Here is a 26,604-nt window from a genome sequence, read left to right as displayed (position 1 = left end):
CCAGTCAGGACTCAGGTGGACTTGCTGTGGGAAGCGCACGGTGAATGGGGATGCTGAATGCTCTGAGGTCAGACTCAGGAAGGCCGAAGCCACGGTAGGCTTTTTGCCCTGGCTCCACTGGCATTGGCCATAGCTTATGTGCAGGCAGCTGGGCAGCCTCACCTCCCCTGAGCGCCTCAGGAAAAGTCACACACCCAATTCCCACCACCTAGGCATTGGTGCAGTACACAGGGAAACTGAGGTACACGCAGTATTAATACAGGACAGTAAGGCTCACATGCAACATAACAAGGGGGAAAACCCCACCTCGTCACACCTGGTTAGTGTGTATGAGCAATGGCCCCCTCTCTAGTGCATGGGTGTCTCTCAGGCCCTCGATCGCTAACCGCTAATGGTCAGATTCTCCTTCAGCTCAAGTTGTAGCAACTGGTGACCTAAGGGTTTGGTTCTTTGCTGTCACCATGACGTGCCAAAGAGCCATGCTTGTTTCACCTCACTGCAAAGCCCCTGGGTGGTGATGGATTTCTTACAGGACATCCTTCATCCACAGGGGTGTGAAGCATTAACACGTACCGTAACTCCTCGCTTAATGTTGTAGTTATGTTCTTGAAAAATGCGATTTTAAGTGAAACGATGTTAAGCGAATCCAATTTCCCCATAAGAATTAATCTAAATGCGGGGGTGGGTTAGGAAAATTTTTTCACCGGACAAAAAACTATATTATATATATATATATACACACACACACACACACAGAGTATAAGTTTTAAACAAACAATTTAATACTGGTACACAGCAATGATGATGGTGAAGCTTGGTTGAGGTGGTGGAGTCAGTGGGATATTTCCCAGGGAATGCCTTGCTGCTAAATGATGAACTAGCCCTCAAGGGTTAACTCGTTGTTAATGGAGCCTCACACTGTACAAGGCAGCACGAATGGAGGGAGGGGAGACAGCATGGCAGAGAGAGACAGAGACACACACCCTGTGTGTGGGAGAGAAGAGAAAGAGAGATGCGGATTGCCCCTTTAAGTATGCTGACACCACCCTAAGTACATTGCCTTTTAAAAGATCAGGAAGTTGAGACAGCAGCTGCGGTCTCTCCCTTTCTCCGTCCTGAGCCCTTTTCTGTCTTCACCCTGCTCTATATGGAGAAGGGGTAAGTGGGGAGGGGGACACCCTGACATTAGCTCCCCTCTTCCCCTCTCCCCCTGCACAGCAAGCAGGAGGATCCCAGGAGCAGCTCCAAGGCAGAGGGCAGGAGCAGCACAGGACTGTGGGGGAGGGACAGCTGAACCGCGGGCCATTGGTAGCCTGCTGGGCAGCTGCTGCAAGGGAACTTAGGGGAGCGGATCGGGGGGCTGCCGGCCCACCCTGGTTCCAAGCCCCCACCCGCTCGGTGCACCGGGCTGCTCTTCCTGCAAGCAGGGGACAAAGCAGGTGGCTGCCGAACCACCTTAGAAGGGAGCATTGCGCCTCTTTAAACGAGCATGGTCCCGAATTGATCAGCAACGTAGCAACGAAACAATGTTAACCGGGACGACATTAAGTGAGGAGTCCCTGTACAGGCTGGTGACATGCTCTGAAGATGGATAGTGTTGTTGTTTAATAAAGCAAAGAAAAAATGTGAGCAGAGTTTTGGGAAGGCTCCCTTTCAGATGCAATCCATCAGGCTGTCAAACGGCCTCCCGTGGGAAGCAGCAGAAGCTCCATTGCGTTGCATCGTTCAGCGCTGGACTGGCAACGATGACGGACTTGCATCTGTGCAGCCCTTGACGTCCGAGTGGGTCCCAAAGCCCTTGCCAAAGGGCTCGTGCAAATGACAGGGAGAAATATCAGAATTGCTTCGACCAGCCCTGGGGCTGCCACGGTGTCTGGATTCAGTCCGCAGGAGTGGAAGGGAAGAACCAGATAACCCTCTCCACCTGACAGGAGCCTCAGGAGTGCCGGGTGCCTCCAAGTATTTAAAAATTAAAACAACAATCTCCTTCTTTCTTCCTTCCCGGGCTGGAGGTGTAACAGCGTGATGAGTGGTGAGGCTGCTGGGCGTGCGGGAGTGTGCGAAGGACAAGGGAGCTAAGCCAAAGGGATGAGCTTGCACAATGGGAAGTCCGCAGTCCTCATACGAGCAGCGCCCCTCAGCCTTGCTTGCATTCAGCTGCTCCCCACCCAGGGGCTGACTTTGTCCAGGCACTGGGCAAGCTGGGCTGCTGCCTATGTACTGAGGATACTTCAGCCCAGGCCATTTCACCAGCTCCCCCAGCGGCTTCCTACAGATGTTGGACGACACGGAGGAGAGGCCTGAGCCCTGTGGGAAGCTGGAGGCAAAGGAACATAGCGACCCTCGAAGTTTCATTGGAGAGGAAGGACCTGAGCTATGTCAGGCCGTTTCCATTCATCCCTGCAGCTCTTTGGGGGCAGGGGAACTGGGTGATTGGCAGTAGATCAAATGCCATAGACAGGTCCGGCATGACTAGCATGGACGAACTGCCCTTGGCTCGGGCAGGACGAGCCTGTCTTTGACCTTCCCGCCCAGTAGCCACCCCCAAAATCACAGCTGTGAAACAGTGCAACAGTAACCTTGCCTCCAGGAGTGAGGGAGACACATACAGTGGGCCTCCCAGTCTGGGAGGACAGATTCGCGCGAGCTGTGTGGACATTGCAGCATGTGTGGTGGCTCGGGCAAGCCACCTGAGTTCGGACCAAATGGGTAGCTGGGTGTGGACTCAGGTGGCTAGCCCCTGCCCCAGTGTCCAGATTGCTACTTTTTAGCACCCGTCTGTCTCGCCAGGCTGGGAGGCACGCTCTCCGTGTAGTATAGACAGACCCACCCAGACCTTGCGGTCACTTACATATATCCGACAAGCACTTAGACATCACAGTGATGGGCGTGACATGGCAAGCAAGGATGGCCAGATGGCTCCAACCCCTAGATCATAGAATCATAGAATCATAGAATATCAGGGTTGGAAGGGACCCCAGAAGGTCATCTAGTCCAACCCCCTGCTCAAAGCAGGACCAATTCCCAGTTAAATCATCCCAGCCAGGGCTTTGTCAAGCCTGACCTTAAAAACCTCTAAGGAAGGAGATTCTACCACCTCCCTAGGTAACGCATTCCAGTGTTTCACCACCCTCTTAGTGAAAAAGTTTTTCCTAATATCCAATCTAAACCTCCCCCACTGCAACTTGAGACCATTACTCCTCGTTCTGTCATCTGCTACCATTGAGAACAGATGCTGGGCACCCTAAAACATTGAGGTATCTTGGGTCTGAACTCTAAGAACATGACTCAGAGGCTAGGGACACTCAGAGCATCTGGTTGCATCCCTGACCATCCTGGCTAATAGCCATTGATGGACCTAGCCTCCATGAACTTATCTGATTATTTTTTTAACCCAGTTATAGTTTTGGCCTTCACAAAGTCCCCTGGCAACGAGTTCCACAGGTTGACTGCACTGAGTGAAGAAATACTTCCTTTTGTTTGTTTTACACCTGCTGCCTGTTAATGTCATTTGCTGACTCCTAGTTCTTATGTTATGGGAAGGAATAACTAACACTTCCTTATTCACTTTCTCCACACCAGTCATGATTTTATAAACTTCTATCATAACCCCCCTTAGTCGTCTCTTTTCCAAGCTGAAAAGTCACAGTCTTATTAATCTCTCCTCATATGGCAGCCGTTCCATGCCCCTAATCATTTTTGTTGCCCTTCTCTGTAACTTTTCCAATTCCAATATATCTTTTTTTATATGGGGTGACCAGATCTGCATGCAAAGCGCGAGGATACCATGGATTGATAGAGAAGCAGTATGATATTTTCTGTCTTATCGATTCCTTTCTTAATGATGCCCAATATTCTGTTCGCTTTTTTGACTGTCGCTGCATATTGAGTGGATGTTTTCAGAGAACTATCCACCATGACTCCACGATCGCTTTCTTGAGTGGTAACAGCTAATTTAGACCCCATCATTTTATATGTATAGTTGGGATCATGTATTTCAGGGTGCATTACTTTGCATTTATCAACATTTTGTTGCCCAGAAAGCGGCCACCAGGTCCCTGCAGCCCCTAGGCACATGGGCAGCCAGTGAGGCTTTGTGTGCTGCCCTCATGCCTGCAGACACCGCCCCCGCATCTCCCATTGGTCGCGGTTACCGGCCAATGGGAGTTGCAGAACTGGCACTGGGGACCGGGGCAGCGTTCAGAGCCTCCCTGGCTGCCCATGCGCCTAGGGGATGCAAGGACCTGGTGGCCACTTCCGGGAGCTCCGTGGAGTCAGGGCAGGCTGGGAGCCGGCCTTAGCCCCAGGCCCCCGGTGTGCCGCCAACCGGACTTTTAACGGCCCAGTCGGCAGTGCCGACCGGAGCTGCCAGGCTCCCTTTTCGACAGGGTGTTCCGGTCAAAAACCGGACGCCTGGCAAGCCTAGTCACAGTTCTGAAAGGGTCTGTTTCCCTTTGCATTTCACTCTATGGTTTGTGCTACCCACTGTCTAAGAAAGGACCTGCTCCAGACCAGCCACCTCAGACAGCCACTGGGGACTCTGCCGGGACACTATGACCTCAGCAGGAGTGAAAAAGCCTACGCTTGCAGCATCCCATCAAGCTTCCTCCTACTGTCAAATTCAGTTGGATGAGGTCCCTGCCGTAACAGCACTGGAGACGCGTGTCACCCTGCTATTCTGCTCCGGCGGTGGTAGCCCATTCCCTCCCTTTGCAGAAACACGAACCTTTCACCACGGCTTTGCCGGGCAGAAAGCACAAGGTGGGGCCTTTTGACAGATGGGCTTTTCCATCTGCACAGGCTGTTTGCAGCCTAAGCCCTTTTACAGACGGAAACCAATGAAGTGCACAGTGGGATCACGAAGGGGAGATCGAGCTCGAGAACTGTGTCGTGCTGGCAAAAAGGCCGCCCAGTGTCAGAACAAACCCCAGACAATTAGTCAAATATTTATAATGCAATTCAAAGCTTTGCCGCTGATTAGACCAGGCAGATGCGCCAGATGCACGAAATGCATGAAATGCCCTAAGCGGTGCTGGTGGAATACACCTGCAGAGGTGCTCAATAGACCAGGTATGCTCAGGTAGACCACACTAGCTGGGGGGGGGGGTTGCAGCACTGAATGGGGGGCGAAATGCAGCATTCCGTGAGGCATGCAGACACGCGGGTAGAAAAGCCGGTACCTGTACTTGTAGGCTGCCGTCTCGTTACCACTGAGAAGCAAGGCAGAAAACAGCATGGTCAAAACCTCTCCAAACAAGGATTAGCAAAAGGTCAGACAAGTCCCCATCAATCACTCCGCGGGACTCCGAATGCGTCAGGAATCCAAGAGGCAATGTACATAGACACATAAAAGCAATCACAGGAGAATAAAAGGTTCTATCCATGCCCCCCCACACCCCCACATCTGAGCAACTGGGTTATGCTGGGTCTGCCCCTCAGGAGACAAGGAAGGACACCGGCCACATTTACAAATGGGGAACTGAGGCACAGATTGATCACGGAACTGGCCTGAGGTACCCACAGAAAGTCTGAGGCACAGCTGGGAATTGAACCCTGCTTTCCATCCAGTGCCTGATCCACACGTCCCTTCTTCTTCCTTGGCACCCATTAATGGTTAGCCTGGAGCGTCCCAGGCCTCTGGGCAGTGCTTGTAACAGGCTGCCGAGCCTTCCCCCTCTCGATTCCCAGCTCAGCTCCGGGAGCGGACACATGCCATTGCTCTAGGACAGGGCGGCTGTTCAGCGACTCGTACCAAACGAGCTGCACGGCCCCCGTTCCCAGTGGGAGGGGTGTAAAGATCCATGGATGAGAACCCCGATCTGTAGAGCCTGGGACAGCAGATGGCCCCAGGGTACCTCCGGGGGCAAGGCAGAGCCGCAGCCAGGGAGCCTTGAGGAGAGTGGGCGCTGCAGGAAGCCCCTCTCGAAGGACCCGTAATGACAGCACCCTGCAGCCCTCTGACTGCCCAACACACTAGTTAACCCCAGGAAGGCATCTGGGCAATCACACAGACTTCAGGCCTGCTCTGACTGCAGACTTCAGCTTGTCTCCTGATCACCAGTCTGACTGCAACCCCAGCCAGGGACTACCTCTGATCTCCCATCTCTGGCCCTGGCCCGACTCTGACCCTGGCTCTTGCTTACTGAACCCGGCCCTAGCGATTTCTCCGACCCCTGCTCACCGCCTACCCCAGCCCAGCTGTGACCGTTAGGCCAGACTGCCTTCACCCTGGTCCCGTACAAGAGGTCCCCATCGGAAAGGATCACAATTGCACATACCCTGGCACTCAGCAGAGATACCAGCGGCCATATAAGCCTGGGTAGCAAACCTCCCTGAATGAAGTTGGGAGCAGTTTACCACTGACTTCAATAGGACCAGGGACATCTCCCCACCACCACAGATATTCGTGGTGCTCATTATGCAGCCAGAGCTTCATTGACACAGCAAGGCAAAATGCAGACACTTCTGCTCAGGAGCAACTTGCTGTTCAAGAAGCTTCCTGACAACAGCATCTCGAATTAATGTGGTCACGTAGGAAGGAAAAGCACTGGAAAAAGGGAAGTCGAGAAAGAAAAGCCAGCAGAGGGATCTATGGAGCTATCGGCCACACAAATGCCAGGAGAGGGTGTTCTTGCACGAACCGGTGCTAGCGAGGACAAAGAGGAAACAATCACAGGAAGAAGACGACAGCCATTGAAATGCACCCTCTTCGCTCCTTTAGGACGTGGCAGCCAGCAGGAGAAAGGACGGGATGCGGCACAACGAGGTGGCGATCCGGGAGGCAGCACAGACTTTGGGCTGTGCAAACCGAGGCTGGGGATGCGTTCCGAGACCCGCGCCCGCCCGGACACACGCGCGGTGCGTTTCAAAAGAGCCTGGACGTTGTTCAGAAAACAACGGAATGACTTAATGATGGTTGGCGACCGAAGAGCAGGCATTGCACACTCCGAAATTAGAGGGCGTCCCAGCGCCACCCCCAGCCAGATACAATCTCCTGGACTCTGGGGTTAGTCTGTTTACTTCAAATACACGATGGTGTTGAGGAGCTCAGGGGAATATTAACATGCAACAGCTGATGGGTCCAGAAACAGCTACCCAGCATTGTTCCCTTTAAGAGCCCAGAATGATTACCCACGGACGTCAATGAGCTTTGATCAGGCCCAGTATAAATTTCCGGCTGGAGAAAAGGTGCTGGGTCCACAGCCCTGGAGGCCTGAGCTTTCTGCCTTCCAGCTCCACCGTGCAGGCCCGGCGCAGGCTGCAACCCACACTTCCCCCGCATCGGCCCCTGCCAACAGGCTCAGTGCTGACCTGGTGGGACCCCTCGCTGGGTGCGGGGGGAGGTTGGTCTCCAGCCTCATTCAGATTGGAGCTGACAGGGTGAAAAATTACTCACGTTGTTTTTCCATCTTTACTCGCGTTTCTCGGCTGCTGGTGAACCGGAACAAATCCTGGCACTGAGCCTGCCGGGGCCGCCTGCTGCCGTGGGAACACCTGGCCTTCGGGAACCAGGCTGAGCTCAATGTCTTTCCCATGGGACACTGAAGAGCCATCCAATGGAAAGGCTCTATTGGGCCTGAAAGGAACTAAAGTGGTGGGTGGTCTTGCAGAGCAGTATGGTCCAGTGTGTAGGGCCCAGGGAGTCAGGAGACCTGGGTTTCATTCCTGCTACAGTCACTAACTTGCTGGGTGACCTTGGGCAAGTCACATCCCTTCTCTGTACCTCAGTTTCCCCCACACCCTTTGTCTTGTCTATTTAGACTGGAAGGTCCTCAGGGAAAGGTCTCTCTCCCTTGGAGTTTGCCAGCACTTAGTACAAATAACCCGCTACTGCAATACTCCCCAAGCCTCATAACCCACAGCCCACTTCATAGCCTGCCTCCACCCCTCCTTCCACATGCTGCCCTGTGCCTGTATCCCTCTGCTTGATAGAGACTCCCATTCTTCCTCCGGACGTCAACTCACTTTTCCCAGAATGCCCTGCTCCGCCTCACCACGTCTTCTGACTTGTCTGCACAGAGGCACCAGTGACAGCCAGGAGTTACCTGGCTCCTGGGAATGGCCGCCTCCTGCTAGCCCTTCACAAGCCCCAGAGACACTCTCCTCCAGCGAGGAAACTGGCCAGGATAAGACGCAGCCAGGTGAGGAGACAAGGGGAAGAGAGATGGATGAAGGGACCTTTGTCACGTGGAAGGCACATGGGAATCTGTTACAGATCAGGCTCTGATAAGATTTCCTCCCCCAAGCCAACACATGGAAGGCTGTTACAAGCCTGCTCTGTTTGGGTGCTGCATGCTGGGAGGTCTGTGAGATAAAGAGGAAAGGGTTAACCGAGGAGGGGAATGTGACTAGCTGGGCCAAGCAAGGTCTGGGAGCCAGGAGCCAGCCTCTGACAATGACTCATATCTCTGACCTGAGGCAGACACTGAACTGCTCTCCCTTGCTTTCCCACATCTGTCAAATGGGGATAATTTTATAGCCCCCCTCCCAACGGTGCCGTCATCACAGGGAGCATTATCTAGCTAATGTGGGGAAAGCCTTTGCTTGCATCAAGTGCTGAATGAATGGTGCAAAATGTGATTAAACACACATGGGACAAAATAGCAGAGAAGTCCTCCACGGAAGCCACAAGAAATCACCTGAGACAGGAGGGCTCACACTTTGTTGTCTCAGAAATTCCCTCCCAGGAAGCAGGCAATAAGACCAGGACTAAAAAAAACCCTTTTTCATATGAACTTCCTCTTCAACACACTGCTCCACCATGGACCCCCTGCAGCTGCCCCCATTGCTATGTTGTAGGATAGTTGGCCCAACCATTCCCTGAGTTAAAGCCGTGACAAGCGCGTATTGATTACCGTTGATCTATCCTGAGCAGCTCGCTGCGAGGGCCTATGTATTTTTTACTTTGAAGTGAACACGCACCTCACACCTGTCCAGTTTTCTTTTCTATTACAACAGTACTTAGGTCTCGTCTGGCGCAGCACAAAATCCCCCATGAACAGAATACAGGGGCTGTGGTGCGAGCAGTGTGAGGCTCGTGACATTTTGTGTCTGTGGATGGTTGGTGAAAAGTGCCCAGAGCAAGAGCCCTGCAGAGTGGAGAGATAATGTGTGGTGGGTAGCAGCAGGGCAAGCATCCCACAAGTTGCCCCAGCCAACGTGTCTCAGCTGTGAGCCCAGCCCCACCAACTGCTAACCTCTCCAGGGGAATCCCGAGCCTCCTTAACGCCCACTAATGGTGCACCTTGCCAGGCTAGGCCCTCGGACAGAATGTTACATCAGGATTTGAGCCCCTAGACTCCATTATTGCAGTAACCATGGGCTTGTCTACATGGGGAAGTTAGTGAGCAGTGAGCCAAGGTCTGCATTCAAAGCACACTAGCTACTCCTCCCTAACTTCCAATGTCCACACTCCTGCTGCACCGTGAGTGCCCTCGGGCGGTTTAGCTTAATACACTTCCAAAGTGCATTGAGCTAATGTGCACAAATGCACACTTAATGCACAGTAAGTGTGTCCGCATGGGGAGTGAGTGCAGAGGAGCTAGGGCACACCCTCAGGCTTTGATTTCACTGGGAAAAAGGGTGTGTTCTCAACTCAAGGTAAAAGTCTAGGGAAGACCAGACAGTTAGTGGTTGTCACACGAAGGCCATGTCTACACTACAAAACTACGGCGACCTAACGTACATCAGCACACAGCCACTGCAGTTATAAAATCGCTTGTGTGGGTGGACACTTGGCTCCTTGTGGCAGCGGTGAGCATCCCCACCCGGAACGCTTGTATCGGTTGTATTGTCAGCGTGGGGCACTGTGGGATGGCTCCTGAAAGCCAGGAACAGTCGACGTAAGCGACACAGTGTTTACACGGACAGCGCATCGACCCAATGACATCGGCCTGGACTCTACGCCGCTCAGAGAGGTGGCATTACTAAATCGGCGTAGGGAGGCCCTTACGTCAAAAATTGAAGTGAAGACACTTCCATAGTCGGTCAACGCAAGGCAGCTTATGTCGACCTAACTCTGTAGGATAGACCAGGCCTAATTAGCAGGTGAGTTAAAGCCTCAGTTTCCCCATAGGCTTGAATACAGGTGAAAACAACAAACTGCCTTGTGTTCACTAGGATGTGAATGCGAGCTCATAAAACCGCTGTTTCCCTCGGGAAGATGCAGCCGAAGAGAGCCGCTTGGGGTCTGATTTTCAGAATCTCGGCGCACGCACAAGTCCCATGGAAGTCAGTGGGAGCTGGGCCCGCCCAGAAAGTCTGAAAAGCAGGTTGTCAGAAACTTGTGCTATACTCTTCTATGTGCAGACATGGAACTCAGTTCTCCTCTCTGGCAGGAAAGATGGCCCGGTGGTTATGGTGCTAAACTAGGACAGGGGAGCCCTGGGTTGGACATGTCTACACTCAATGTTGCAATGCCTAACTGATTTAGGAGCCTAATGTCCATTGTCTTTCAGTAAGACTTAGGCTCCTAAGTCAGTTAGGCATTGCAACACTTAGCGACGTGACACCTAAATACCTTTAACGATCTGGATCTTAGTCTCACTGTGCCAGGGAACCCATCTGTACCACCTGAATAACTGCGCTGCCCTAGCTCACAGCGCGGGGGAGGATAAATACATTAAATATTGACGGGTGCTCAGACACTACAGCCATGGAAACCATGGAAGTACCTCAAATAGATCGTTACACTGGTACAACTGCTCAGGGACTCTGACTCCAAACACAGAACACAAAGTTGGTCCCTGCCCCAGAGACATAACAGTCTAAGTCCTGTATCGACAATGGTATAACTGACCACAGAAATTGACCACTTCAAACTAGGGCTGAACTGTAAAACCGTCCACCAGGAATATTTTACAGGGATAGCTCCCAGCTGTGACCACGGAGACACATGCAAACACATCCACACCTCCCAAAAAAGGGAGACAGGAAAGCAGAAGATCTGAAAAGATCTTCATCTCCTTGTGCATCCTGATTTACAATGCTATTAACTTTCTCGCCTGGCATTAGGCCACAAATAATGATTTGTCCTTGGATAATCTGTGCTTACGTTTCAATTCTATTAATGCTATCTTGGAAGATTATCTCCTGCACTTCAGGCCTGGGAAACAATTAAAATAAAGCACAGCAAGTTTGCTGGGCTCTTTCAAAACAACATTGTCATCCAGATGCTTGTGAAGGGGGGAAGCATGTGCAGTATCATTCCCACAGCAGCTCTGAACAGGGGTCATGGGAGGGTGCTTGTGAAAGGACAAAGCTGTGGTGTAGGAAACACACCCAAGTAAGCTCCTGTGACCCCAGTCTCAACGCAAACAACTCCTCTGTCCCATCACAGCTACAGCTTTTAACAGCTTGCAGATCTAAGAGACCAACCCTTCAAAGTCTTGCTGACCTCTTTCTGGGTTGGGTCTGTTTCTGCTCTCCTTTACACCAGCGTGAATCAGGAGTCACTCCTCTGAAGTTAATGGAGCGTCACCATTGTAAGTGAGAGGAACGGCAAGCCCATTGATTTCCATGGGACTGTTTGTGTGCATGAGGAGGACTATACAGGTGTCTAAGACTGCGTCTACACTTAGAACACTACAGGAGCACTGCTGTAGTGCTTCAGTGTAGACACTCACTACAGAGATGGGAGGGATTCTCCTGTCACTGTACATAATCCACCTCCCCGAGAGGTGGTAACTAGGTCGCTGGAAGAATTCTTATGATGACCTAGTGCTGTCTACACCTGGGGTTAGATTGGCATAGCTGCACGTATCCAGGATGTGGACTTTTCACACCCGAGAGATGTAAGTTTTCAGTGCAGACCAGCCCTTAGGGAATTCAGGGCTTGAAACAGTACTTCAAATAGGCCTCTGAGGGTGTCTCCACTGCAGCGTTTACCCAGCCCAGGGATCCAGTTTAGCCAATCCCACTGCCAATCCCAGCATCCACACAACAGAACCACACTCGACCCAAACCTTAGGCTGTGATTTCTGGGGGCGTGTATGGAACAGTGGATTTGTTCCTGGAAACAGTTAATTCTGGATGTAATCAGGGTCTGAATGAATTCTCCCCTGACAACTAGTTCAGAGGGGGAAAGACTTCAGGAACAAACTGTATTTACATGAACACACCTACTCTGCATAGGTATCTAGCAGACCGGAGCTGTGTAGCTCCAAGTGGTCAGCTTTGGCTGGTGTTGGGTTACAAATCACATTAGTATGGTATGCAGGGGTAGTGAAATGTTGTTACCTTCATTGTAAGACCAAAGGGGAGCAGAACTGCTGAGCTTGTCCTGATTGAGGGGTCACCCTCAGCTGAAAGGAACCCGCTAAGCCAGGGGCTTGAATGCCAGCCCTCTTTGACAGTAAAAGGGGTGGAGACAGGTGTCCCAGCCAGGAGGTGTGGACTCTCCCTAAGGGTCCCCAGTCTGATTTAATCTATTCCTCCCCACTGTTCAAAGATAGAGCTAAATGGGCTCCATTAGGGGCCTTTTGTTATGTTGAAGTGCTTGAAGGAGAGCTGAAATCACGGGTAGTGGGGTGGTGTTTCTGCCCAGCCTGCAAGGAGCCGACAATCACTATGAGAATGATATGTAGAGGTCACAGCAGAGAGGCAGGTGGCAGCAGAAGGTAACTGACAGTCGGCCGGCGAACGAGTGGCTGGTGAGGTGGTGAGCAGAACGAGTGGCTGGCAGGGTGCCCAGGTGGCGAGCAACAGCAGCTGGCGGGGTGGCCAGCAGAGAGGAACCGCAACTGGTGGGGTGCCCAGGTGGTGAGGAACAGCGGCTGGCAGTGTGACCGGCCATGCCAAGGGCTCAGATGGTGGAGCAAGCAAGGTACCTTCTTCCCCAGAGAAATATGTGATGGGCACACATGATAGGAATATCAGAATTGCCAGACAGGATCAGTCCTTCCAGGCCAGTGTCCTGCTAGGACAGCAGCCAGCAAGCCATGAGTCAGAGGAAGGCGGAAGGATCTGCAGCAGCGGCTGTGGAATAATCTGCCCCTCATGAACATCTCCTCCTGATCCCTAATCTTTAGACATTGGTTTAAGCCCTGAAACATGAGGTTTGATTTCCCTGCCAATATTCTTTTCTTAGCACTAATGGCTAGAATGCTGGATGTTCTCGTTATCCATATCACCACCAATCCCTCCTTGACTTCCTGCAAAATTCTTGGCTACAATTCACATCCTCTTGTGAGGACCAGTCACACTCCACGACTACTGGACAAGAAATTGTCACGGGCCTCAGAGAAGCAAACAGTTTGCAAATGACCCATAGGCTGAAAATGTGGTCACAAAAACTCTTTGGCAAATGCTTGTGAAGGTAAAGTGCATCCCTTGGCTTACCCAGTGCATTGGAGAAGTACCTGGAGGCTAGAGCCCCATTGTGCTGGGCACGGTTCATAGGAACTGGGATCTGTTTTTGAACAATTCACCATGAGAAGAAAAGGTGGAATTGATCGTTTCACAGATGTGCAAGGAATAAGCCCCCCAACTCTAGATCATTCACATTTTCTCCACGCTTTTATATGAAAGAACAAAACTACACACCACCTCAGGCCTTCGAAAGGGAATAAAAAAGTGAGATGGAAGGCCCCAAAGTGGAATGTCAACATTTTGCACTTTCACACAACTCTAGCATCAATTGCCATTGCCAGCAATGTTTATAGGGACATAGGAAGTGCCACACTGGATGAGAGCAGTCGTCCATCTAACCTGGTATCCTGTCTCTCAGATTTCAATGCTTCAAATAGAGGTGAAAGAAATCCTGAAACAGACAATTCTGCAATAACCTTCTCTTAGGAGAAGTTTCTTCCTGACCACCATCAGCTAGAGATTGGTGTATGTCCTGAAGCATGTGGATTTATGTTCCTTCCACCCATGTTTTTATCCAGTCAAATGTAACTGGAAACTTCTGATCCAGTTTTAACTCCTGCTTAGCACCCAGCCTCAATACCTTCTAGTGGCAGTGTGTTCCACAGGTTAATCATGCATTGTGTAGAAAAGTATTGCCTATGGATTGTAAGGGATAATGTGACATGCTGTAAAGTTTGCCCTGAAGCGAGTTCAAGATGACTGCGTTGCTCACTCCAAAGGCTTAGCCAAGCCATCTTCAGCCACCAATCGCTGAAGAGAGGTGCTTGTCAGCAAACAAATGGGGATCGTGCAGCACCTCCACACCTCTTACTGGAGCAGGCAAAACGAGAACAAATTCAGCTCAGTAACAAATTTTTACAAGCATCAAATGGCTCAGGCTATTGCTTTCATGTGTTATTAATTGTTAATACATTTCGCTGCATTCCCAGCCACAAGGCTCAGACTATTCCCCAAGGGCCGTTACAGCTGAAGTTTTTCATTATTTTCTATAGATGAAACACGATTCAGAGCGCAAGGCGGCCCCTTCTCTCATCCCTTTGCTGATTTATTTATTTCCTTTACGGGGAGAATTTCGTACGTTTTTAGCACTCATGAAATGAGGCCTAGTAGCACCTTAGGGCCAGGCAGCTGCTGGACAAACTTCCTGCACGAGTACATTCTGGGAGGAGAAACTGAGGAAGGACAGGCACACTGGGAGGACCTGCAGTTTCTTGAACAGCATAATATAAGTACAGAGATGTCCAGTGACCTGCAGTCCTGACTGGCAGCAGTTCTGGGCCCTCACCAGGCCTTATTCTCAGCCTGCTGCACCCCCACTGCAGGTCTGGGCCCTCCAAATTGTTCTGTCAGTGCCCTTCACTGCTGAACTAGCTCATGATGAGGGGCTCCTGGTAGACAGACAGGCCTGGATCCACACGCAGCTCCGTTGATGCTACGTTGGTCCCGGGCTCCCCACTTCAGTTCTGCCAATGCAACTCCGTCTCCACCTGCAGGCCTCAGCCCCCCACTCATGCACAGAGCCCTGCTGCTGATCCCCAGTCCAGACCTGCGATACCCTTTGCCTTTCCTGTTACCAGCTACTCAGGTCAGATGCTGCCAATTGTTCTGAATTATGGGATGAGTCTGTAATGCAAGCTAATGTCCTCCAGTTACTAGCATGGGGCCCCCAAACACACTTCTCCTTAGACTTAAACATAAGAATGGCCAGACTGGATCAGACCATAGGTCCATCTAGCCCAGTATCCTGTCTTCTGACAGTGGCCAATGCCAAGTGCTCCAGAGAGAATGAACAGAACAGGTAATCATCAAGTGATCCATCCCCTGTCACCCATTCCCAGCTTCTGGCAAACAGAGGCTTGGGACACCATCCCTGCCCATCCTGGCTGATAGCCATTGATGGACCTATCCTCCATGAACTTACCTAGTTCTTTTTTTAACCTTGTTAAAGTCTTGGCCTTCACAACATCCTCCAGCAAGGAGTTTCACAGGTTCACTGTGCATTGTGTGAAAAAAATACTTCCTTTTGTTTGTTTTACACCTGCTGCCTATTAATATCATTTGGTGACTATGATGGGGTGCCTGCCCTACAGTGGGCTCTAGGGAGTTAATAGAGCCCTAGGGAGGCTGCGCAGGAGGCAGGCAATCAGAGAAGAGCTGAAGGGAGCAGCCAATCAGGGCCAAGCAGGCCTACATAAAAAGGGAGTTGTAGGGCAGAGGAAGGCAGTTATCCGCTGGGAGCCCAGGGAGGAAGGACTGTGTCTCTGGAGGGCTTAGAGAACTGCCAGCGGCCTGGACAGAGCAGAGCTGCTAGCAGGGACCGGGGAAGTGAGACACAGTAGCCACTAAGGGAAGTGACCGAACAATGGACTGCACGTCCCCCGGAAGGGGGGAGCACAGTGTGCGGCACAGCCGGAGGGCTGTGTCATTGAAGAGGACGCCGCGGTCCTTGGAGAGATGTGGGTCCTAGAGCAGGAATGACAGTGGCGAGACACCACCTGAAGAGGGCACAGAGCTAATTCCCAAGATAGCCAGCAGGGGACGCCACAGTGGTGAGTGAACCCCGTTACAGTGACCCCTAGTCCTTGTGTTGTGAGAAGGAGTAAATAACACTTCCTTATTTACTTTCTCCACACCAGTCATACTTTTATAGACCTCTATCATATCCCCCCTTAATTGTCTCTTTTCCAAGCTGAAAAGTCCCAGTCTTATTAATCTCTCCTCAAGCTGTTCCATACCCCTCATCATTTGTGTTGCCCTTTTCTGAACCTTTTCCAAGTCCAATATATCTTTTTTTGAGATGGGGTGACCACATCTGCACACAGTATTCAAGGTGTGGGTGTATCATGGATTTATCTAGAGGCAACATGATATTTTCTGTCTTATTATCGATCCCTTTCTTAATGATTCCCAACATTCTGTTCGCTTTTTTGGCTGCCACTGCACATTGAGTGGATGTTTTCAGAGAACTCTCCACAATGACTCCAAGATATCTCTCTCGAGTGATAACAGCTAATTTGGATCCCATCATTTAATATGTATAGTTAGAATTATGTTTTTCAATGTGCATTAATTTGCATTTATCAACATTTAATTTTGTCTACCATTTTGTTGCCCAGTCACCCAGTTTTTGAGAGATCCTTTTGTAAGCTCTTCGCAGTCTGCCTGGGACTTAGCTATCTTAAGTAGTTTTGTATCCTCTGCAATTTTTCCCACCTCACTGTTTACCCCTTTTTCCAGATCATTTATGAATATGTTGAATAGGACTGGTCCCAATACAGATCCCTGGGGGACTCCACTATTTAGCTCTCTGTTCTGAAAACTGACCATTTATTCCTACCCTTTGTTTCCTATCTTTTAACCAGTTACTAATCCATGAGAGGACCTTCCCTCTTATCCCATAACAGCTTACTTTGCTTAAAAGCCTTTGGTGAGGGACCTGGTCAAAGGCTTTCTGAACGTCTAGGTACACTATATTCACTGGATCCCCCTTGTCCACATGCTTGTTGACCCCCTCAAAGAATTCTAGTAGATTGGTGAGGCGTGATTTCCCTTTACAAAAACCATGTTGACTCTTCCCCGACAAATTATGTTCATCTCTGTGTCTGACACTCAGTCCAGTCACACAGAACTAACGAAACCCAGTCCAGCTGTACAGAACTAATGCCACACTAGTTCACCCCCTGTCCCGTCAGCCCCTGGTGTCGCAAAGGAGGACAATGAATCACACGTCACATTAGGGTTGCCAACTTGGTAATAGTTAAAACCTGGACACTCCAGCAGGAGTCCCGGAACCTCCCTGAGGCCCCGCCCCTGCCCGTTCCCCCGAGGCCCCACGCCTGTCCCGCCTGTTCCCCCCCCCAAAGCCCTGCCCCTGCCCTACCTCTTCCCTCAAGCCACTGCCCCTTCCCTGCCTCTTCCCCTGAGGCCCCACCCCATCCACTCCTTTTCCTGCCTCCCCCGCCCCGTCGCTCGCTGCTTTTCCCCTCCCGCCCCCCCCACGTCAGGACTGCAGAGCCGGGGCTGGAAGCTGCAGCCGACTGATGAAGGTAGGAGTAGGCCCCAGCTGAGTAGGGACTGGAGCAGGTGATGACCTGGCACCTTCCTGCCTCCCCCACTTGCAGTAACTGGACACTGGGTGTGTGGTCAGTAGATCTGACTGGAGAATGTCAGCAACTGGACTTTCCGGTCAAAAACCTGGCACTTGACCACCCTACGTCACATGGGGTGGAAACTAGATTGTTAAGAGTTAAGTTTGAGCTGCAAAGATCCGAGCCAGATCCAAGTTCAAAGGGGATGGATCAGAGGTACCAGATCTAACTGTGCCTAGTTAAAACTTTTAAATAAAAATCCCAGTGCGGCTATAATGGTCTAAGTATGGTATCGCAGTGCCTCGTGGCTTCATACAGACATGGCAGTCACCATCAGCCAGGATCAAAGCCCACCATGCAAGCTGAAGAACTGCAGGCGTTGTAGTCTCTGGGCGTGGTGCCGAGGGTAGCGTGCTTCCTCTCTCTCTCCCACGCACACCGTGTATTACACTCTGCTGCGGTTTTATTATAAGCCATCCCAGGTACTTAGCGTTTGGCCACAAAACTTGGCCCTCATGGTGGTAAGCCCAGCAGAGGGGCCAAGGATCAACGGAGCCATGGAGAACCGACCTCCTCTTCTCCCCTTGGGTGTATTGGGGCGGGGTGAGGCACATGGGCTGGGCCAGCGATTGCAGCGATTCAACAGATCCCCCAGCGGCAGGTGCTGCGGAAGTCGCTGGCCGCGCTTCACCAGCAGCGGCACCCAGGCTGCAGCCGCGGCTTCTCCAGCTGCGAGCCTGTGAATTTCCCCAGGCGAGGCATGGCCGGGAGGGGGGTGGGCAGCTGTTGCAGAACAGCCCCCCCCACACACACACACACTCCGCAGCTGGCTGCAACCATGACGTTTTTGCTCTTGGAGAGAAACCCAGGCCACTGACATCAATGGGCATTCAATCAGGCCCACGTGTATGAGGGTACGTCTGCAAGGCAATTAGATACCCACAGGTGGTCCATGCCAGCTGACTTGGGCTAAGGGGCTGTTTAATTGCAGTACAGACATTTGGGCTCAGGCTGGATCCAGACCAAGCTATGGGACCCTCACCCCTGGCAGGGTCCTAGACCCCTGGTGCCAGCCCGAGCCGGAGCATCTACACTGCAATTAAACAGCCCCTTGGCCCAAGCACTTTAGCCTGAATCAGCTGGCACAGGCCAGCTGTGGGTGTCTAACTGCGACGTTAGATGTACCCTAAGAGACAAGGGACCATGCCCTTTTTTGGAAGGCCGTGCCCAAGTTCGCCCCAAAGCAAACAAGCCCTGTGCACCCCATTCTTAGCCCCTTCCCCCACGGATCATTTTGTCCCCCTGGGATATTTGTTTTGGTGTAACTGACACTCCTTGAGATGAGCCCAGTGTCCATGGGGACCAGGAGGGGCTCAGCCTGGGAAATGAGCCCGAAGAGAAGATGAGTTTAAAGAGAAAGCAGGGTGGAGGAGATCGTGTTGAGTAGTGTCCTTTGCCATCAATACCAAAGGAATTAACATTTATATTCTGGAGCCCCACCCCCCAAGAAAAGAGATCAGCCCCCCATTGTGCCAGGTGCTTCACACACCCTGCCCCAGAGCACTCAGCTGACAGTAGTGCCAACCCCCCCACATTCAAAATGCTTGAGATTGGCTTAAAATAACCAGTTTGGGGAGGGGTTGTTGCTTTCTGGTTTTTGATCATTGGGGGGCACTCATGTCCCCTTTCCCGTCTTTCTTACACAGCCAGGGAGGCTAGCAATGGCCTTTACTATTTTTAAGAAATGAAAGTTGCGATCTGTACATAATTCCATGACTCCAGGAGCTGGGGATTGAAGGGAAACCATCAGATATCACAGCGCTCAGGGCGAAATTGGGAGAGTTGGCAACACTCAATCTGAACAGACAAAGGGAATGAGACAGGAAGGATTGTCATCCCCGTTTCATGCAGGGGAAACCGAGGCACGGAACGATTGCAACCAACTTCCATAAAAGTGCTCAGTGACTTGGGTGCCCAACAACTGAGGCATCCAAAATTGTCAGTCACGTTTGATAAATGGCCTATGGGATTCACTCAAGATCCCACAGGGAATTGGCAGCAGAGCCAAGCTCTTCTAAGCCCTAGGCCAGGGCCGGTGATTTGCTGTCAACACTGCGCTTCTCGCTTTCTCCCTCTTCCCCCTTCCGTCAGCTCCTCTTCTTCCTTTTTGGCTCACATTCCTGGTTGCCATCAGATGCACTATGAATTGCTCTCTGGGGCTGGAGGAGAGATCTCTTTGCTAGCACCCTCCCCTTCTGTATGTTCAGCACAGGCCTTCTAATGCTGGCGGTTCCTTTCCCCCCCGTCAATACTCCCTTTAAGAAATAAAAGTTCCGGTAACTCTATAATTTATAAGCTCGATGGACTTCCAAAAACGCTGATGAATTAAAACTACCCCACCCCCTTCTATAACCGCAGGTTATTGGCAGGGCGATCTCCATGCGAGAAGCAATCAAAGACCAGACGGAAATCTGGAGATCGTTGGATTGACCATAAAGTTAGGTGTGGCAAAGGCAATGCAGATAGCGGATGAATGGCTCTGGGTACTGCCAAAGGCCAGTCACTTTTAGTGCTTTGGTTCAAATCCAGCCTCCTGCACACGCAGGCGAGAGTTCCACCTTAGGGGCGGCTGAGCATTTGCCTGTGAAATGTTTTTTTCCATCAGAAAATGCCCGTTTGTCAAAGGGGAAATTGCTCAGGGGTGTCCCAGCGCAGAGAAACCACGTTGTCAAAGACTTGTTGCACCAACAGCACCTGTGACAAACCATCTGCCAGGCAGCCTGCGGGTGCAGCTCTCAAACCCAGATTTCCTCCACTAAAGCATGCGAAGTGGGGTCTGCACATGCCCCTCCCACTTGCCCCGTAAGACCCAGACTTAGTGATTGCAATCACGGCTCCCTGTAACTGCAGGCGGCTGTTTTCTATGAGTGAAAGATGCTCTCAGACGGGAGAACTCGGTGGGTTTAGGGCTGGCGGGCCGAGGTGCGGACCCCATCTCTATATCTGCAAGCAGCCCCAGCTCCTCACACACACATTGGGAGCTAAGCATACACCAGCTTCACCAGGTCAAATCTGCGCTGTCGAAAATCTAGCTCCTGCTGAGGTTGGTTGGAATTAACATCCCTGTTTTACAGAGAGAGAAACTGAGGCACAGCCAGGTGAGCAAGCCTGGCTCAGGGTCACCCAGCAAATCAGTGGCAGAGCTGGGGCAAGAACCCAGAGCATTTGCTGAACCCTGCTGGCCCTTCATGCAGGTTTGGATTGAGTCTGGGAAGGGCTGACTGTCCTGGCACCAGGGTCACCCCTCCCTAGGGCAGACAGACATGGCCGAGGGCACTAATTGGTTGAACTGTGATGGGCATCTCAGATCTGACAGCCTCTTCCTCTTACCTGCTGGGCCACAGTATGAAGAGACAATGGCTTTACAGGCCTGGTCTATTACCAGACAGACTCAGCCTTGCAAGCTCAGTTAGTTCAGGAGCCCCTTAATTCTGGATAGCACGAAGACGTGAGAGCAATACCTCTGAAAAATCAAGCTGTAAGTCCCACCCATCTACTAACCAGCATTTCTAAAGTGCCCATCACCCTAGCATCTAGGCATGGGACATCGATTAAGAATAGAAGTGAGATCTGTTCAGATGGGACAGCCATTGCTTTACCCTTCTGGGTGCAGCAGTCGCCTGCTGACACAAGGGTCTGCATTATATTGTGCCCAAGACAGGACAGGTACGTTTGGGTTACATTGTTTCCATGAGAAAATAATTGGGGAAGACAACCTTTGCTTTCAGAGTTATGGACGTCAGAGACTGAAAAGACCCATTGGGCCAGTTCGCCTTCCCCCAGTCTGGTGGTGCAGCGCTGTTCCCTGCAAATGTATTCCCCAGGGCAGGGCTTTGTGCCGGGACGCATTAAATGTGGAGCCCTGGCATTTGCTTTCTGTGACGTTATAGGATTATTTTATACTAGCAATGCAAGATTTGTGCTTGGGACAAGGGCATTAGGATTTCTTACTGCTGGAGGCTGTGGCCACTGGATGGTGACATGATTGATCCAGTTAGCCATTGGGGTTAGATTTGCAGAAGAACACCATACCAGGTTTAAGGGGAAGATTTAACGCATGCCGGGGGGCCGAGCACATCTGACAACCTGACCCTTCCTTTGGTGTCCGAATGGGTGCTGAGATCTCTCACAAAATCTGTCTCCAGGGCGCCGAGCTTGAGAAAATCTGGCTGTAAAACGGCAACTCGGTTCTAATCACGCAAGCAGGTCAGACGCGTCAATCAGCATGAGCTGCCCTGGCACCCAGGAGTCGAGTCCATGCCAGCGCCCTCTGTGGGCGAGGATGGGGCACCAGCTACTCCGATGGCAATGCTAACTCAGAAGCTTCCTCCCTCTCCCGGCCATCTAATCCGACCTGCGAGTGCAAAGAGGGCTGCTGTTACAGGGAACAGCTGCGAGCCGCTCAGCGAGAGGAAACGCTGAAGGTGACATGTGACACAGTAAACCCTTGCCTTGCTGGAGACACTATGAGAGAGCCGCACATTGCAGCCTCCAGGCCGACCCCCAGCCGCAATTACGCACTGCGGTACGGAGGCTGCCGTAGTTGAGGGGCAACTGACAGCAGCTCCCCAGATTAACTCTTTGCAGGCTGTGCGCATGTACGCTGTCCCAAGTCGATAGCCCCCCGGAAGTATCATAGTAATGAGGGTGCCTCACGCCACGGGCGCTTGGAACTCCGCAGCGATGGAAGGGATGGCTCTGAGATCCTCCTGCCACACAGCTGCAGTTAAAGGAGAATCTCCTTCGGCCATTAACAGTACGGAGCCTGTGGCACACAGCGGCCAGTTCTGATTCCATCCAGTAGAGGGCAGGGGTGCGTATGTCCGTACAGGCGCACACGCTGCCAGTCTGGTAAAGTACACGCATCTGCCTAAGTGGTCATTTGGCTAGGGGACTGGAAAACGTCCCTGTTATAACCTGCCGTTACAGAACAGTTCACTCGCAGGAAAATGTTATCCTCTGGGTTACATTAGGATCAGCCAGTATTGCCACACCAGCTCAGATCAGGGGCCTGCCTCGTATCATGTCTCTTGACAGCACGCAGCCAGCTGATTGCAACCCTGACATAGGCAGATATGGGATGACCTAAGGAGGTGTTCCTTCCTTGGCCACAGTCCTTGTGGCAAGGAGTTCCACAGGCCAGCTGTGCCTGGGGTAAAAAAGCGTTTCCTTTTACCTGTTTTAAATTTGGGAAACAAATGGGTGGCTGCTGATGAACTAGTGTCCCCATCATAGACAGGCCAAGAACAGATGGCCCACAGCACCTGGACTACCCATTCACCCTAGAGCCCCCCCTCTGGGCAAGTACTGCAGCATGTCACTATGGGGGAAGCCTGCCCCACTGCTGCCTAGACCACCTGAGCCCACAATGTCCACGGCTCTCGACCTCCCACCGCTCACTACAAAGGGAGGTGGACAATGCAGTTCTTGTGGTGGGGTGCACTCCCTCTCCCCTTAGGAGGAAGGATGGTCCCTGGGTCAGGGTCCTAGGCGGAGAGGTGGCTTCAATCACCTGTTCTGCCACAGGTTTCCTGCATGAACTTGGGTACGTCCCTTAGCCTCTGTGTGCCGCGGTTCCCCCTTGCCATGGGGATGAGCACCCCTCGGGGTGTGAAGAGGCTACATACGTTCCAGACAGGGAGGTGCTCGGTGCACTGAGAGAGAGAGAGAGAGAGAGAGAGAGAGAGCTGGAGCACGTCCCTGAGAGAAAAAGCTTAGCACTTAACACCACCGGTGATGGAAGATGAGCAGAGCCATGCAGAGAGGAGCCATGGCGCCTCCGGGTGCACAGGTCCAGGGGCACAGACTGCAGGGCTGTTGCTGTGGTGGGGGAGTAGAGGGGGGTCTCTGTGATCTCAATGCCCAGGGGTCTTGCCAAGGCAGCAGACATCTGAGCCCAGCACTGAGCCTGCTCACTCAGCAGCAGTGGCTGCAGGTGTAAAGGGGTTCAGGGCTTTTAATCCTCACCCAGGACCCGGATCACACACCAGCTGTGGGGGCCAGGGCCACCTGGGCAGGGCAGGGGTGGAAATGAAGGGACGTGGAAGGAGAAAACACTGGATCAGTGGTGGGCCCAGACAATGTCCTGCAAGAGCTGGGGACCCTCCAGCCTGAGTTTTCCCTGGCAGGCTCGGAGGGTGGCATGGGGAGCGGGCTGGCAGGGTGCCAGAGTATCAGCGGAAACATCTGGAGGTAGCGAGAGAGCTGTGCACACAAACACTGCTGCTGCCTTCCTGGCCCAGACACCCCTGGTTGGGGCCAGCACAGCATTGTGCTGCAGGGGAAGGAGATGGGCGCCCTCAGGGACTGCCCACGCCCTTCCTTCCCGCGCACTCTGCCAGAGCTCGGAGCACGCAAGAAAGCACATAGAGGGCACCCCGCGCCTACCGGGTCCGGCCAGGTGAGGCTTCAGCATGGGCAGATGGGAGGGGGGTGAAGGAGACGGGCTGATGAAAATTGTTGCTTCACCCAAACATAAGACAAACAGGCAGTGCCAGCTACCCAGTGCCCCCTGCAACACTGACAATTCACCGTACATCCAGCCTGCAGCATGCCCAGCTATTCCCCTCCCCAGCACCTGGCTCTGCCAGTTCACCGTACCCCAGCCTGCAGCATGCCCAGCTATTCCCCTGCCCAGCACCTGGCTCTGCCAGTTCACCGTACCCCAGCCTGCAGCATGCCCAGCTATTCCCCTCCCCAGCACCCGGCTCTGCCAGTTCACCGTACCCCAGCCTGCAGCATGCCCAGCTATTCCCCTCCCCAGTACCCGGCTCTGCCAGTTCACCGTACATCCAGCCTGCAGCATGCCCAGCTATTCCCCTCCCCAGCACCCGGCTCTGCCAGTTCACCGTACATCCAGCCTGCAGCATGCCCAGCTATTCCCCTCCCCAGCACCCGGCTCTGCCAGTTCACCGTACATCCAGCCTGCAGCATGCCCAGCTATTCCCCTCCCCAGCACCCGGCTCTGCCAGTTCACCGTACCCCAGCCTGCAGCATGCCCAGCTATTCCCCTCCCCAGCACCCGGCTCTGCCAGTTCACCGTACATCCAGCCTGCAGCATGCCCAGCTATTCCCCTCCCCAGCACCCGGCTCTGCCAGTTCACCGTACCCCAGCCTGCAGCATGCCCAGCTATTCCCCTCCCCAGCACCCGGCTCTGCCAATTCACCGTACCCCAGCCTGCAGCATGCCCAGCTATTCCCCTCCCCAGCACCCAGCTCTGCCAATGCACCTTTTCCCAGGCTGCAGGATGCCCAGTTATTCCAATGCACTTTGGTCCTGGCTTTCAGCACCCCTTGCTTCTCTACTCCTGGGGGGGAATCCCAACCGCACTGAAGTCATTGGAAAAATTCCCATTGATTTCACTGGAACCAGGATTCAACTTCTGGAGGTAACACCAGAGCTCTGTTAATTAATTTTGCTTCCCCCACCCATTCCCCCCGCTGTTCCAGTCTGGCCCCTCCCTCCACAGTTCTTGCAATAGACCCCCACCCAAGGCCTCACTATTGGAGCCGCTTTAGGGAGAAGAGTTATTTAAGTGAAGGGCCAATGTGGACACAAGAACCAATGGCTGTAAACTGGCCGTCAACAAGTTTAGGCTTGAAATGAGATGAAGGTTTCTAGCCATCGGGGGAGTGAAGCTCTGAGACAGCCTCCCAAGGGGAGCAGTGGGGCAAAAGGCCCAACTGGCTTCAAGACTGAGCTTGATAAGTTTATGGAGGGGAAGGTACGATGAGACTGCCTACAATGGCACGTGGCCATCCATGACTCTTATTAGCAAATATCACCAGTGGCCGGAGATGGGGCACCAGATGGGGAGGGTCTGAGTTACTACAGAGAATTCTTTCCCCAGGGGTCTGGCTGGTGGGTCCTGTCCACATGCTCAGGGTCTAACTGATCGCCAAATTCCCCCCCCCCAATCAGATTGGCAGAGACTCTGGGTAGTTTTCACCTTCCTCTGCAGCATGGGGCAGGGGTCACTTGCTGGGTTGAGCTAGTGTAAATGCCTGCGATGTGCAGGAGGTGAGACTAGATGATCACGATGGTCCCTTCTGGCCTTAACGTCTCTGAGTAAGGCCTTGTAACTGCAGGCCTGGAGTAACAAGGTGTCAGACGCTGCAGGTTCAGCCCCGACCTCGCCTCTGCTAAACCCTGCGCTCTGGGCTCCCCACCACACAGCTAGGGAGTAGCGCGGCCAGACCGAAGCCAGCTCTCAGGACTAGAGATGGGCCCCACTGTCCCTAGGTTTCCGGGGGTCGGATCCAGGCAGGGGCTGCGAGGATCCCAGGTGGGTGTCTTGGTTCAGCCCATTGCAGATACACGGGGCGTAGAGCACTGGGGTTTGTGTAGGATCCCATTGCAGCCAGCACCTTTACTGCACCCCGCACCCCGGGGAACGGAACCATTTCCCTGGCTTTGCAGGATAGTCACCGTGGAAATTGACCCGATTGAGCAGGGAGCCCCCGACTGCCCTGCCAACCTGCAGCAGCTCCACCCTGAGTCACTGGCTGCCCACGCTCACTGTTGCACGGGGCCTTGGCTACCTCACCACGAGGCCAGTGTGCCCGGCCTGTAGGCAGCCGGGGAGCAAGGAGAAACGCTCTGGGAACCCTGGCAGGGGCACCGATGGTATGAAGCAGATGGGTGTTGAGTGCCCCCCCGCCCAAACAGCAGAAGAATTTTGGCCCTGTCCATGCCCGGCTGTGGTTGCCTCAGTGCATTGTGGGACTCCCAGCGCCCTAGTGATTTTGTTCTGTGTTTGTACAGCCCCTAGCACCAGGGGAGTCCTGGCCCGTGACTGGCAGTCTGAGGCACTACGGAAACCCACATAAATCATCATCGTCCTCTCCTGTTTGAGTGGCAGCAGCCTGGCCTTCCGTTCCTGTTGCCCCTCTGAAAACTGCTGCTCGTGCTCCACTTCCACTCCTCATAGTGCTACCAGGAGGAGAGGCCTTTGGGTCATCGGCACATCCACTGCATTAGGGGACAACCAGCCGGCGGGGCCATCTGCAAAGATCGTGGCTTCTGGTCCGGACTAGGGGGAGACTGTGCTGGCTCAGCTGACCCGAGCTCATGACCTTGGCAATCAGA

The 26,604-nt window shown here is 52.7% G+C and overlaps 1 protein-coding gene across 4 annotated transcripts in view; it reads right to left on the bottom strand.

Moving 5' to 3' along the window:
- Positions 1-26,604, bottom strand: part of ARRB1 (arrestin beta 1) — a 179,690-nt gene that overhangs the window by 116,903 nt on the left and 36,183 nt on the right. For 3 of the 4 annotated variants that reach the window (XM_073333877.1, XM_073333850.1, XM_073333860.1), the window contains exon 2: positions 5,181-5,210. The exons of the other annotated variant lie outside the window; for it this stretch is intronic. In XM_073333877.1, coding sequence (XP_073189978.1) covers positions 5,181-5,210 — 30 coding nt within the window. The remainder of the gene's footprint in view (positions 1-5,180; positions 5,211-26,604) is intronic. 4 annotated transcript variants of the gene reach the window in all.

This window comes from Lepidochelys kempii, chromosome 1 (genome assembly GCF_965140265.1).
Source record: "Lepidochelys kempii isolate rLepKem1 chromosome 1, rLepKem1.hap2, whole genome shotgun sequence".
In the NCBI taxonomy this organism is placed as follows: Eukaryota; Metazoa; Chordata; order Testudines; family Cheloniidae; genus Lepidochelys; species Lepidochelys kempii.
Note: the sequence above shows the minus strand (reverse complement) of the source record. Positions and strands in the feature narration are given on the sequence as shown.